The 14,242-nt window shown below is 39.4% G+C and overlaps 1 protein-coding gene across 6 annotated transcripts in view; it reads left to right on the top strand.

Moving 5' to 3' along the window:
- Positions 1 to 14,242, top strand: part of Slc4a4 (solute carrier family 4 member 4) — a 451,986-nt gene that overhangs the window by 406,093 nt on the left and 31,651 nt on the right. For all 6 annotated transcript variants that reach the window (XM_039092509.2, XM_006250791.5, XM_039092511.2 and 3 more), the window contains 2 exons: positions 7,942 to 8,055; positions 10,156 to 10,317. In XM_039092509.2, the coding sequence (XP_038948437.1) occupies positions 7,942 to 8,055; positions 10,156 to 10,317 (276 nt within the window). The remainder of the gene's footprint in view (positions 1 to 7,941; positions 8,056 to 10,155; positions 10,318 to 14,242) is intronic.

The raw sequence follows: 14,242 nt of genomic DNA, 5'->3' as shown, positions 1-14,242 counted from the left end.
GGTCTCCTCGCTGGACCACTTCACTCGGCCTGCCAAGGAAGGTTCTACCAGCAGGTGTTAGCCCCACCCTGAAAAATTATCCCGCCTACTTCCTATTTCCCCCAAATCTCCCCGACTTGAAGTTTATAGAATTAGAACTGTACAGTTCGAACCGGGCTCTTTTTATTGGATTTGGAATATACCGTGCATCATTGGATCAAAGCACAGTGAATTAAGATCACTACTATAAGTAATGTTGATGCTTTAAAAGGAAAAAAAGCAACAAGCTTTACAGTATTGACTCCTAGGGAGGTCAAATTTCAAAACAACCATGCCGTTCTGTGCCTGTGACTGCCAAAAGCCACGTATTTGTCTAGTGGACTTTTTTTTCTTCTGGAATAAATGCCTTTTTATACACTATTGTTTAGAACTTGCAGGCACCAGTCTCATTAGAGGACTTGACATCATAGATTAATATTTACTGAGAGCCCACAGGGTGCCTGCTGCTGCTGTACTTGTCTTTCCCTAGCAGCTCCATCCATTGAAAACCACTCCACAGGCTCCCAGCACCCACCCTAGCCCCAGTTAATTTAAGAGCAGCTGCAGTCCTTGCAAAGTGAAAACTGAATGTCCTCTGGGGCTTCCTAGGAACCAAATTTATTTTTTTCCCTGTAAATTAACTAGTTCTCGCTGTTGGTATCTTCATGATTACGACTGCCTCAATAATTAATATGGTATCATCCTTCATATAAAGTGCATTTATAATAGATTTATAAGGTTGTTTTTTGCTCAAGAATAGAAGAACAGCCTATGATTATTGGAATTGTCTTTCTCATCCACTTAATTTCTTCTTTACTTTGGTAGTTTAAATATTTAATATGTTTGCAGCATGCAAGAATAATTGAGATATTTTCTAATTTATTTTACGAAGGATACAAAATATTTTTCAATTTCTTTTGACTAATAAGAGTAGCAAAAAATGTAAGAACTAGTCATAGTACCCAAAGATCATTCTAGTCTTATTTTAGACATGTTTCTCTTCTGTAAGTTACAGTAGTACACGTAGTGAATCCATGTACCATGAAAAGCAATTTTTCAAAATACCAGAGTGTTGCTCTCTGTAAGTTATCTTCCTTTATTTTTTTTCTCAGATTGGGATAATTTATATCCATAAGATGTTGAAGGTTAGCCTGAAGATACTTAGTAATGGATTTGGACGGATCGTTGTTAAGTGCATATCCAAACTAAGACTGATCAAGGGTACACCCAAACTAAGACTGATCAAGAGATCCACAGGCTTGAGCATAAGATCCTGTAAAAAAAAAAAAAATCACAGTGTTCTCATGAAAGCATTTAACCCTCTAGGGTTAATTGTCTTGGATAGTCATTGCTAGAGAATTGTAAAAATATGAATTTCTAGGATTATTTTTATTTTATTAATATGTTGACTTACATAAATATTGTTTTGAAAGAGAAAACAATGAAACAAAAGAATATGCTTTTCTTTTTCTAAATGTGTTTGGAAATGTGAGAAGGGCTCAAAGAATCTCTTACTGTCTTCAAATCAGACAGTGCCTATGCACAGGCCCTAGACTGTTATCTAGTTGACGTCTTTAGATGCACTCTGATTCTCGAGTCAGTTTTCCCAGTTATTTTTAGTAAGTCCTGAGTACCCTGCTAGCATAGCACACCATCTACCTTCCCATATTAGAAGATTTAATATTAAATACAGACTTGATCTGGGAAAGGCAATGTCGCTGACAAGAATGTTAAGAGTAGATCGTGCATTTTAGAATGAATTACCTAACCATAAACACCCCTAGGACTGATTTCTGCAGCTCTTCACACACACACACACACACACACACACACACACACACACACACACACACACACATATATATATATATATATATATATATATATATATATCTCATATGACTTAAGAGGAAGGAGGAGAAATACAAGTTAATATGTGGCCGAGAATGCTGTGAGTCTGCCTAAGAGTTTCAGTGAGGTTTAGCATCATTAATAGGATTGCTTCTTATCCTCTATAAATTTTCAGAACTATAATTTTCTGGCACTTGTTAGAATTTGTCTTTTCAGCAACTTTTGAGCCCATGTGATCATAATGCCACATTTAACAAGATGTCCCCTGCCCAAAAATCTTTCCAGAATCAATATATGTGCACTTACATACATATTACTCTGATACATGTATGTGTGTATACATACACATATATAATGCATATAGGTGTGTGTGCACATTCACAGTACTTATTAATTTGTCTTATCTAATTAACATAAACATGGTAGCTTAGAACAATAAAAATTTGGATCTAAGAGGCAGCTCTGTAGGTTCAAATTAAAATAATGGAGGTAAGAAGTGTGAAATTGGTCTCAGTTGAGGACTGAAAATCCTCAGTGAGAAGAACTGTGTCTCTCTGGATGCTCTAGGGGACAATGCATTTCCTGGCTTTAATCTAAGCATTGTCTGCACTCATAGGTGCTTGGACTCCACTCAACTTTGAGGCCAGTAAGGGCTGCTTAGACTTTCTTACACCTTAACACGTTGACTCACGTTATAGCCTAGGTTGGCCTGGAACTTGCTCTTTATCCAGACTTGCTCCAAATTCATGGCAATTCATGACAGAGGCACCTGAGACAGACATGGTAAGCAGAGGAACCATGAAAGACGCTAAAATAGCAAGCCAATAAAGTAGTATGGTCCTATACATATTTTCAAGATGATTCTTAACTTGCTAAGTGCAGGATATTGTCGGTGGGTTGGCAAGCTATTTCTTTTATCCTTAACAATAGAGCCAATTAAGCTAAAATGAAAAACAAAGGTGAAAGAGGGGGCCTGGGCAGCAGTGGTCAGGCAGGCTGGGCTGCGGAAGATGAGCCCGAGTACATAATTTTTTTGACATAATTTTGAGATACCTCTAAGAAGGACTTCCAAGTAGAAGCATCCAATAGATACATGGTTCTGGAATTTAGAGGCGTGATCGGTTCCCAAAGAGAGAAAATCGTTATGGCAAAGACCCTAAATAGAAGCAAACACATGAAGCGGTGGGAAGAGTTGAGAAAAAGCCAGCCGACAAGTCTGGCTGTGTCCAGTAGAGTAGCCTTGGCAAGTCTACTAGTCTCAGTTTCCAAATTGTCTCCCAAGTGTCCTAGCGTTCCTAGATCAAAACAGGACAACTTGGGGAATATCACCTTGGTTGTCTGAGCTGTTTCCCATGCAAGCAATCTGCTCTTAGAAGGAGGCTCTGAATCACTTAGAACTCTGTTTGCTTTCTGTCCGTGTAATGCTGGCTTTATACTGTTGAATGAGATACTTCAGAGAATAAACACTAATGTCATTTTTAAAGGGCAATGCATTTATATAAAAATGGTGTGAACGACAAGAATCAGAAGGGAACAAGAAAGGCAGTGGTTTGCTGAGTCACAGAAAAGGACAGTTTTAGGAGGTTTGGCTAGTTCATATTCTTTTGAATATCATCAACGACAGCAAGTTGTTTCCGCTTCGAGTATGGATTTAGCTTTTTTACATTAGCCAGAGTCATTTGTATGTTAGGTAGAGTGGAACTGGCAATCGATATTACACTCTGGATGGTAATTTGGCATCATGTCCCCAAAGCCTTAAATTTTTATATACACATCGACAGGCCAGTTCTGCTCATAGTAATTTATTCCAAGTAAATAGCCCCAAGTGCTTGCAAGTATTACTTTATGATTTTTTTTCATTGTCTAGAAAAGTTGGGAACCATCTAAATCTAGGATATTAGGAAAATGATCTTTGTATATCGATTCAGCATAATACTTTGACATCATTAAGGTTGCTGTTACAGAAAATATCAAAGGAAATAAGAAAAACTGAAAGGGGCGTACAAAGCAGAATGTAAACCGAGCACGGAAGGTCATGCCTCTAATTCTAGCATTTGTGAGGCTGACATGGGAAGATCTTATCTTTGAGGCCAACCTGGAACCTCAAAGTGAGATCTTATTTCAAAACATCAACAAAATGAAGAAGAGGAAGAGGAAGGAGGAGGAGGAGGAGGAGGAGGAGGAGGAGGAGAAGAGGAAGAGGAAGAGGAAGAAGAGGAAGAGGAAGAGGAAGAGGAAGAAGAGGAGGAGGAAGAAGAAGAAGAAGAAGAAGAAGAAGAAGAAGAAGAAGAAGAAGAAGAAGAAGAAGAAGAAGAAGAAGAAGAAGAAGAAGAAAAGCATTAATATATCAAAGGTTATATATCCACATAGCTGTGAATAGCATTTCATACAACAAAAGTATATATTTCAGATACTATGGTTTAATTACTATGGAGGGGAATTGAGAAATACTTGTTATATTTTTTCTAAATATTCTACAAGAACCGCATATCACATATTAAAGTGGGAAAATAAAAAAATTAAATTTAAATAAGAAAGAATCCTGGATATTTCAGACAAATGCATGATGGTTAATACGTGTAACCCAGCAAATATCCATCTGTTTAATCATAAAATTATAAAAAGATTTTAAGATTATTTGAAAAATGGCAACATCATTGAAATAATAAAATAACTCCCAATAGAACAGGTGGAAGACAATACTGATTTGGATATGAAATTGGATTTGGAAGATTTTTTTTTAAGGGAAGAGACACATTTTAAATTGAGTTATTTAGCTAGGTGTGATGGTTCATGCCTTTAATTCTAGCACTTGGAAGTCAGAGGAAGGTGGATATCCTGAGTCGGAAGCCACCCTGGTGTATGTAGTGAGTTTCAGGAGAGGAGGGCTATGTGGAGAGACTGTCTCAGAAGAAAAAAAAAGGAAGGAAGGAAAGAAAGAAGGGAGGGAGGAAGAAAGGAAGAAAGGAAGGATGAAGGAAGAAGAAAATGAGGTGTGATTTCCATAGCAAAGTAATGAAAGTTTCATAGTTCAACAAGTATTAGAAATATATCAAATATCTCCTATTTAAAATATACTTGAAACTTGTTATGATGAATCATCTTTTTTTTTTTCAAATAGAAAGACATTGAATGGTGTCCAAGCACTTTAGAGGGGATGTTTTTCTCGTGGTAGTTTCCATCTCAGGCCTTGATCTTTCTCTCAGAGCAAACAGGCCCACATAGTGCATATCGGTCACTTTTACTGGACCTTAGTGGGGGAGGAGTTTGTTTGGTCATAGTTCGGGCATACGGTTCCTTACTACTGGGAAGGCATGGTTGCTGTGCCGTCCATGTCTCTTGCTGCAGGGCCATGAGGTTTCGGTTTCGCCTTTCCAAATGGCAACTAACCAGAATCAGGACCAAGGTACCGCTCCGATGAGCCACCTCAGAGTTCTACTCCCTCTCAGACAGGCCTCAGGTCTTCCCAGATAGTATTATCATCTGGAAAACAGGTGAAAAGCACATCCACCTGAGGGAAATGTTTCTAATCTAGAGCATAATAAGGACCAAGTTAGGAGCTCCACAAGTAAACTCAGTGCTGACCTCCAGTTCGCCATGTTGGACTGGCAGGGTAGTCAACTTACAATAGATCCAAGATATGGTCTCTTCTCTATGAGGTGCCATAGTGACTGCAGTGCAGAGGGATTCCACAGCTGAGCAGATAGATCTGGGGAACTTGAACCATGGGATTGAATTAGCATCCTTCTCTATTACAGAAAAGGGAGTAAACGGTATTTTAAAATAACCGTTCCCATTCTTTGAATGAGTTATAGGCCATTTGAGTTGTTTGGTTAGATTTTTGAGTGTGAGAATTGGGGACATAATAAATTTTAGTAAGAACTACAAGACTTGAGTGAACTCTGGCTGTAGAGGGATATGTGGCCCTCCCAGAACAGCGAGGGTCGTGACACCCTAACAACAGTGAAACTGCCTCCTAGGGCCACCCTTTGCCAGGCTATTCCGGACCATTTGTCAATGCTACTCGCATAAAACTTGAGAAGTAAGTTTCATCCAGAACTGAGGTCCTGAGAAGCATTAATTCTCAGTATTTGTAATCAAAATAGTCTCTGCATAGTAGTTCCATAGGATTGCTGGGCTTTGATTTTTTTTGTTTGTTTGTTTGTATGTTTCTTAGAATTAAGATCCACCTCAAAGACTTCTTTGAAGTAGAGACTCTAATTATTTGAGTGCTTTTTGCAGTCAAGAGGCCTGCTGGAACACAAAATAATGGTAGTAATTTATCCAGATATTATGTTGAGTACTTCCATGGTTAATCGTATTTAATTCTGATAAAGAAAACCAATGTGAAGTTGCAGGTAGTGTTCTCCCTCTGTTTTGCAGGGAAGCTAATAAAGGCTTTGCATTCATACTGTAAATAATGACAGTGAGAGTCCAGTCTACGTCATCCACCTATATCAACTACAACCATAACTTTTGTCCTATGTTTCCTTTACTCGCTTCCTGTCATCTATTTGCTTTTGACATCATTGCGTGTAACTGAAGTGAACTCTTCAGAGAGCAGAACTCCTCTTCCATGGCATGTACTAGACTAGAGCCCACAGAGCCTGGCCCTTTGTAAGGCAAAGAATTCCCAGCCAGAAGCATTTTTGATCCTAGTAGTATAGTTCCTGACACCCGGTGAAGTCCAAGAATGAGTCCCTGGCCTCCTTAGAGCATGCAGCATCATGCAATGTCCACTCCTTGCTTTAGCTCCTACTGAACGCATGGAGTTAGTTTCACTTCCGGGAGCCTATCTATCTTAAACCACTTACTTCCTTAGTCCACCTTTGTCATCCAGCAGCATCAGGAAATTGACCATTCTCCTTTGAGAGAGAGACTGATGCTAGAATCAAATTAGGAACTGAATAGCTCTTAATGAGCAGTCCAGTGACACACTACTGTACTCCCGCCTAATAGCTGAGGTGTCTACTCTACTCAAGCTATTGGCCCCTAAGTAGTATCTCTAGTAATGATGGAGGATCCCTAATACATCCTCAAACTCCTGTGCTCCCCTTCTAATAGCCATTCTGCATCTATTCATGAGAAAGCATAGGGTTTAATGCTCAGACCTTGTCCTGACCAGAGAAGGCACTTACGGTATTGGATGCCCAAATAATGTTGATCACACTTTAGCAATGAAAAGATTTCTCACATAAAGTAATGTTCCAATTCTAGCGAAATAAGGGGTGTTTTCTTAGAATTCTGTACAGCCTTCAGTTTGTATCTACCATACCTGGACTTTACTGCAGATCTTGATACTGACATTGCTCAATGGCCTGGAACTTAGAATCTTCTTCTGCTAGATTTGTATCATCCTCAGGCTACTTAATGGGATTCCCATTTGTGACTCCTTGAATAAGAATGGTCCCCATAGGTTCATATTTCTGAATGCTTGGTCACCAGGAAATAGAACTGTTTGAAAAGATTATAAAGATTAAGAGGTGTGGCCTTATTGGAGGTGTAGCCTTGTTAGAGGAGGTGTGACCTATTGGAGGAAGTGTGTCACTGGGGGTGAGCTTTGAGGTTTCAAAAGCCCACTCCAAGTCCAGGCTCTTTCTCTCTGCCTACAAATGAGAATGTAGAACTCTCAGCTCCTTCTCCAGCACCATGTCTGCCTTTGTATCACTAAGATAATAATGGATCAACCTCTGAAACAATAAGTAAGCCCCCAGTTCAATGCTTTCTTTTTACAATAGTTGCCTTGACTGTGGTATTTCTTAACAGCAATAGAACAGTGACTAGGACAGTGACTAAGACACTGCTGTTTTATTTATTACTTGCAATGCTGCTTTCCAGACAAACTGAGTCCTATTTCAATGTGTCATGTGTGCTTAGATTCTATTCTTATTCAAATATCTTTCGTGCTGCACATAGGAAAAATAACGTATACTGTGTTTAGTGATCTCTCCTACATCCAGAGGATAATTTGTTGATAAATTCTTAGTAAATATGAAATTCTTTTGCACTTCAAACATAGGCACCAGTGTGTATGATACTAAATAGTCCTTTGTTTCCTTTTTATTTTTTCAGGCAAGAAAACTGATCAGCGATTTTGCCATCATCCTGTCCATTCTCATATTCTGTGTAATAGACGCCCTCGTCGGTGTGGATACTCCGAAGCTAATTGTGCCAAGTGAGTTCAAGGTGAGCGAGTGCCTCTTTTGCTTGTTGCTCAAACTCTGTGCCTCTATCTTTTCCTTTAATGTGGTTTGCTGGGAATTCAGTCAGTTTTGTGTAATTACCCATTTTCCCCTCAAAGCAGTCCCCTGTGAGGCTCATTTACAGATAGTCTAATTTCTTCACTAAAATTAAATGCCACAGTTAGGATCAAATTCAGGATGTGGGTTTTATTGACTTTCATTTTCAGATAGCATATATAGTATTGATGAACTCTGCCTTGTGTATCTCAGAATATTTCAGACACTCTTACAGACCTAATTGGCCTGATTCATGCAGCAGTTCTGAGAAGTGCACACAGAGCTAGTATTGTTTGTTTTATAATCTACTAGTGCTCACAAAATTTAGGCAAAAGGTCCATTACTTCTTAACTAGTGATGGCAGGCAGTGAAGTTAGAATTCAAGCCTTCAAGCTCCAACTTAGTGGTCCTTGCCTCCTACCAAATTATCTACCAGGAACACTTATAATACAAAGCTTAATTGTTCAAAGAGAACAAAGGAATTATGTATTTTCTGGAATTAATGTGTATATAGGCGTAATGTATAAAACTTATGTGACGTGCATTCATAATTATATACTTATGAAGCTTTATAATTGCAAAACTTTAACCTATTTTCTAGAAAAATCCTTACTCTGTTCTCTCCACTATTGAGATAATAATGTCAAGCGCTAGTAAGCTGACTGCGGTGTCATATAACTATGAGAGGGGATATGCATGGTACACACACATGCACATACATGACAGTAAAGAATATCTCTGGCATAATATCATATTCATCAGCAAAGGTAAATTCTAGTTGATTCCATTACTAATCCATTCAAATCACCGTTTTTTTCTAAGTGTTTGCTTGGAGGCAGTCTCCATCCTGGGGGATGGGGATTGAAATGCTTTAATGAGTAAGATTAGGTGTTTTGCCTTACAAGCTCACAATGTGTGATACAGGAAACATGAGGATGGGTTTTCTTTCCCTGGTGGAGTTTTGAGCAAATTGAGAGGGAACATGCATCCAGGGTTTTTGGCTTATGCCTACCAGCCCAGAACTCAGGAGACTGAGGCAGGAGGATTTCTACAAGTTCAAGGCCAGTCTGGGTTACATAGGGAATTGGAGGCCAGCCTAAGCTATAGAATAAGACTCTATCTCCTGGGCTGGAGAGATGGCTCAGTGGTTAAGAGCACTGACTATTCTTCCAGAGGTCCTGAGTTCAAATCCCATCAACCATATGGTAGCTCACAACCATCTGTAATGGAATCTGATGCCCTCCTCTGGTGTGACTGAAAACAGCTATAGTGTACTTATACATAATGAACAAATAAATCTTAAAAAACAAGACCCTATCTCCCAAAAAGAAAAAAAGAAAAAAGAAAAACACAAAAAAGCAAAACAACAAAAAAGAAGACCAAACTCATAAATGATATATTTATGCCTATTTGCTCTTTTAAGGTAAGAAATAGCATAGAATTCTCTCTTTCTGTAACAGACATGTTTGATCCCCTGACAGTCAGAGAATAAGAATTTATCTGATTTTCTGACACAGTTATGGGCATTTAATGACTTCTGGATAATTTCCCTGTGTGAAGTAAGAGATCTGAATACTTGGTTCAGGTATAACATGTAAAATAGTTTTTTATGTGTCATGGAGTCATTTATTTGGCAGGAGTAGAAACAACTATTATTAACTGTGAAAAATCAAACAAATCTGTGGTGGCTTCGTAAATTTTTTTCTACCTATTCTCAAAATATTACATTTGAGATTTATTTCCGTGTCTCTTAATGTTAAGTTTTTCCTTTTCTATCTGATACCTTATCTCAAATAATTTCATGTATTTAAAAGATCACTCCCTGTTGTTTTCAATAGCCCATATTTTGCATCTTTTTTTCCCTTTTCCTTTTTTAGCAACCATTTCAAAAATAACGTCTTTTGGGACAGCTTTTGTTAAATAATCTTTTTCTCCAGACTACAATCGTTTCTACTTTTTAAAAACGTTACCCCTCCAAAAATGAAAATTTTAAACCATGTAGCATATAGTAACACTGTTCTGAAAAAGTTTATTTCTTTGCTTTAAGCCAACAAGCCCTCACCGGGGTTGGTTTGTCCCACCCTTTGGAGGAAACCCCTGGTGGGTGTGCCTTGCTGCTGCTATCCCGGCTTTGCTAGTCACCATCCTGATTTTCATGGACCAGCAAATCACGGCCGTGATTGTGAACAGGAAAGAACATAAGCTCAAGGTAGGTGCCCATGAACACGCTTGTCCTTGCCTCCTGCAGGCTTCTTCATTCTTGATAGCGCCTGTTAATTCAAAAGCAAGTGAGCCTTACTGAGTTACACTCTAATGCAAAGTCATCCATGTGTCCCATAAGGTCCTCAGGGTAACATCTCAGGATGCATTCTCTTAAATGTGAGGAAACACTTTCACCTTGCGTTTGTATCCAGAAATGGGTGTAGCAGTCTTCCTACTCTGAATTTGAATGTGACAATCATCCTTCATGAAGACATGGTGACCCAAGATTTAATGAAAGCACCTATTCTCTGTTAAATAGGCTCTGATTTTTTCCTTTTTAGATAGTTTTAAAGGGCTGGGAAGTGGGTAGCAAGGTGATGATGGAGTGTGTATCTACATCACAAGCTCCTGATTCCACTCCTGCTACACAAAAGTGGATTGCATCTGTTTACAAGGTTAATGTGACACTTGCGTGTGTACAGCATATAATGGCCGGCTCAGGTCAGAGTCATGGCCATTTCCACATCTTTAATCCCATCAGTTCTTAGTGCCTGGAATGAGTAAAGATTTATTATTAAAGACTACTCACCTGGGCTGGAGAGATGGCTCAGTGGTTAAGAGCACTGACTGCTCTTCCAGAGGTTCTGAGTTCAATTCCCAGCAACCACATGGTGGCTCACAACCATCTGTAATGAGATCTGATGCCCTCTTCTGGTGTGTCTGAAGACAGCCTCAGTGTACTTATATAATAAATCAATAAATTTTTTAAAAACTTTTTAAAAAAAAAAGACTATTCACCAGTTGCAAGATGGTGTATTTGTAAGCATCGCTCCACCTCCCATTTCCTTAAAATATTTGTCTCAGGAGAGTACATATCAAAGTATGGAGAAATGGCTTTATTTTTATATTTTAGGTTTTGGAAACATTCGTTTAGTGCCATTGTGATGAACCCAAAGAAAATGGTTTAGTGGTGGGGGGTATCTTTCAAGAGACTACCTATATGGTTAGTACATTATATACATTTTCTCCTTGTCTAGTGATATTTTAAGTTTAAGTCATAAATGACTTCAAAAATGTCATGTAGGGGCTAAGCAGTGAATAATAACAATAAAGGAGCTAAGACTTTATGGCCACTCATCAGGCATTTGATAAGCACTTTATATCACATATCAACTCACACTCACCATGCATCAGGTCGTTTAATAAGCACTCTATATCACGTATCAACTCATCTTTTCATGATCACCGTATAAGAGAAGCACGGAAATCTATTGAGATGACACCTAGAACCAGGAAAGTGCAATGCCCAAAAAGTATTCAGCAAAGGCATGGCCGAAGGAAGAGTGCAGGGAAAGTCACACATTTGACTGTAGAAACATACCAGGCAGATGCAGACGAGAGATGATAAACCATCCCGTTAGAACTGTGGGGCAGGGTGAGGAAGAAGTAAATCTCATAACTCCTAAAACTAGGAAAAGAAGAAAACCAAAGCTTTCATTGAAGCGATGGTTCAGTTTTGAAGGTTTTTGGAAAAAGACGGAAGTCATGACCTGTGCACACACAGTACGTGGCTCGTTCCTAAAGTTGCTGGGAAGGTAGGGTAAGGTATAGAGGGTGTTGAGAGCCTCTGCATGGTTGTTCACTTCGTTGGCATAGAGGGTGGTCAGGAGGAAAACGTCCTGGACAGTTGATGAAATCCTATTGGGGGGGGGTCACTGGATGCAGTGATTTTCCAGCAGATTCAGTGATGCGGGGAGATAGAATGCGGACAGGCTTATATTTCAGTAGATGGGAAGTTATGGAAGCCTGAGATTTATTGTGGAAGCAGGGACAGCTGATCCCGGGGGAGTGTTAGCAAGCCAATTTACCCTTGCTGGGTGAGTTTAGGCAAGCATTAGGCTCTGTCTCAAAACAAACAAGGGGGGCACAATCACACATGAGGTTGCTCGCTCTGGCTTTCATGGGCATCCTTACACACGTAAGGTGTACAATACATTCACACACCACATTAAAAACAGAACCAGGAGGGGCATATGATCCATCCATTTCTCTCTCTGTCCATTCATCCCTCAACAAATAATACATACATATATACCTGTGAGGGAGGAATGGTGTGGGGCAAAGAACAGAGGCACAGCCACTTTAATCTCTGTTTTTAGCTTGGGCTTTTCCAAGCCACATAGGTAATGTGAATTCCACTCACAAAGCCAATTACAGGGTTGTCTTAAGAACGTCCTCCCAGACTCTTTTTCATCTGGCATCGTACTCATTGGCAAGACTAAAAGAGACGAGGCTCCCCGTTGGCTCCGTTTAGGAAGAGTTTGAGTGTTGGTCTAGTTTACGGAAAGGCTAAACATAGATTTTTGACTAATGCATTTTTTAATCTGAAAATATTGAATTTCAATCTGTTGCTGGCAAAGATTTGCTGTGTACTCTTGGAGGCAAGTTTCTATTTTATTAATGCCCCTCAAATTTTCTTACTGATAATTTCCAAATTCAGAATTAAATACATTTAGGGTTGATAAAATAGAAAAGCATTTTCTTTCCCCTGTGTCTTTAGGAAACATTAGAAAATTGAGAGTGTTAGTCTTCGCCCTGAACATGAGAGATGGGTGTGCAAAAAGTGAGCTCCTGTCCCCTTTCAACTCGTTTATTTGAAACTATTCCTTTTCATGAGGATGGTAGCATGCCAGTCATTTGTCACAAATATAATCCTACCAACAGGCATCTCTTCATGCATCAAAGACTCTCCAAATTGCTTTGTTCTCATTTTGCTAAGGAGAGCTGTGTAATATATAAGTGCATGATTCGAAATGCTATGTGCTTGAGTCAAAAGTGATTGATTCAAAAGGGAGATGGAGATACCACAGTGTTGAAAGCAGCATACTTGGGGTGGCTTTTGCTCTGACAAAGTGTCAAGTGGCTCTGGCTATCTGCTCTGCTACCTTTCCGTCTTGCCGAATAACCCCACAATGGTATAGCAGCACCAAGACTCTTGGCTTGATGGGGCCATCTTTGTTAGCTATGTCCTTCGTCCTACCTGCACAGTACTCAAAAGCAAAGCAGGTCCATCAAGGTCAAGTACTTCTCCAAGGTCATTTCCTGAGTCACTGTCAGCAGCCTGAGCAGAGCCAGCTTCAGACCGCAAAGCCAGAGGTGTTCCTTCCAAAGCAGTGACTTCAAGAGTCAAGTGTAGGAGGCAGACATCGTTCAAGACAGATACATAGAGACAGATATCAGACAGTCCTCACGACCATTTCCCTACGACATACCTTGGGATGAAACGTTGAATTTAAATATATTTTCACTGTTTATTTTTCATTGAAAAAAATAACTCGTGATCTCCACCTTGCTCTGTACTTTTCATTTCTGCCTCTATTATCATAATCTTGGATCTAGTGCTTTTATCTCAAGCTAGATTTTTGTAATAGTTTAGCCAGTCAAGCATAATAACCAGCTTCCCTCGCTTCACTTCAACTGCGTACATTTTTGTTTTTAAGGCGTCCTTCTTCTACCTTGGTCCTATGTCTGAAGCACCTTGACCATCTAAACATTTGCAGCCTAACAGTCTGTTTCTCCCACCTTGGCATTTCAAGAACCCTGTGAAGGAACCCAAGCAGGATTTAAAACACTTGGTCTCGAAGTGCCAGGAAGTGCTCTGCTTAAATGGCCTTTTTGTTTCTTACTTCTCACAGTTCTGCTGGGGCTGGGGCTGGGAAGATCCACTCCTCCTCAGTAGTTGCTGTTCACCAAAAGACTTTAAGTGTTTCTAAATATAACACCCCGTGTCACCTGCCTTCACCCCTAATGTAATTTTTATTGCCCTTGCTTTTGTTTTTTTTTTCCTAGTGATTTATCTTATTCTGTGCTATTGGTCACATGATAGCTCCTACCGTGCTTTGCGTAATGACTTCACCCCTATTTCTCAGCCA

Source organism: Rattus norvegicus, chromosome 14 (genome assembly GCF_036323735.1).
Source record: "Rattus norvegicus strain BN/NHsdMcwi chromosome 14, GRCr8, whole genome shotgun sequence".
Classification (NCBI taxonomy): Eukaryota; Metazoa; Chordata; class Mammalia; order Rodentia; family Muridae; genus Rattus; species Rattus norvegicus.
The sequence above is the reverse complement of the archived record's forward strand: the minus strand, read 5'-3'. Positions and strand labels throughout refer to the sequence as shown.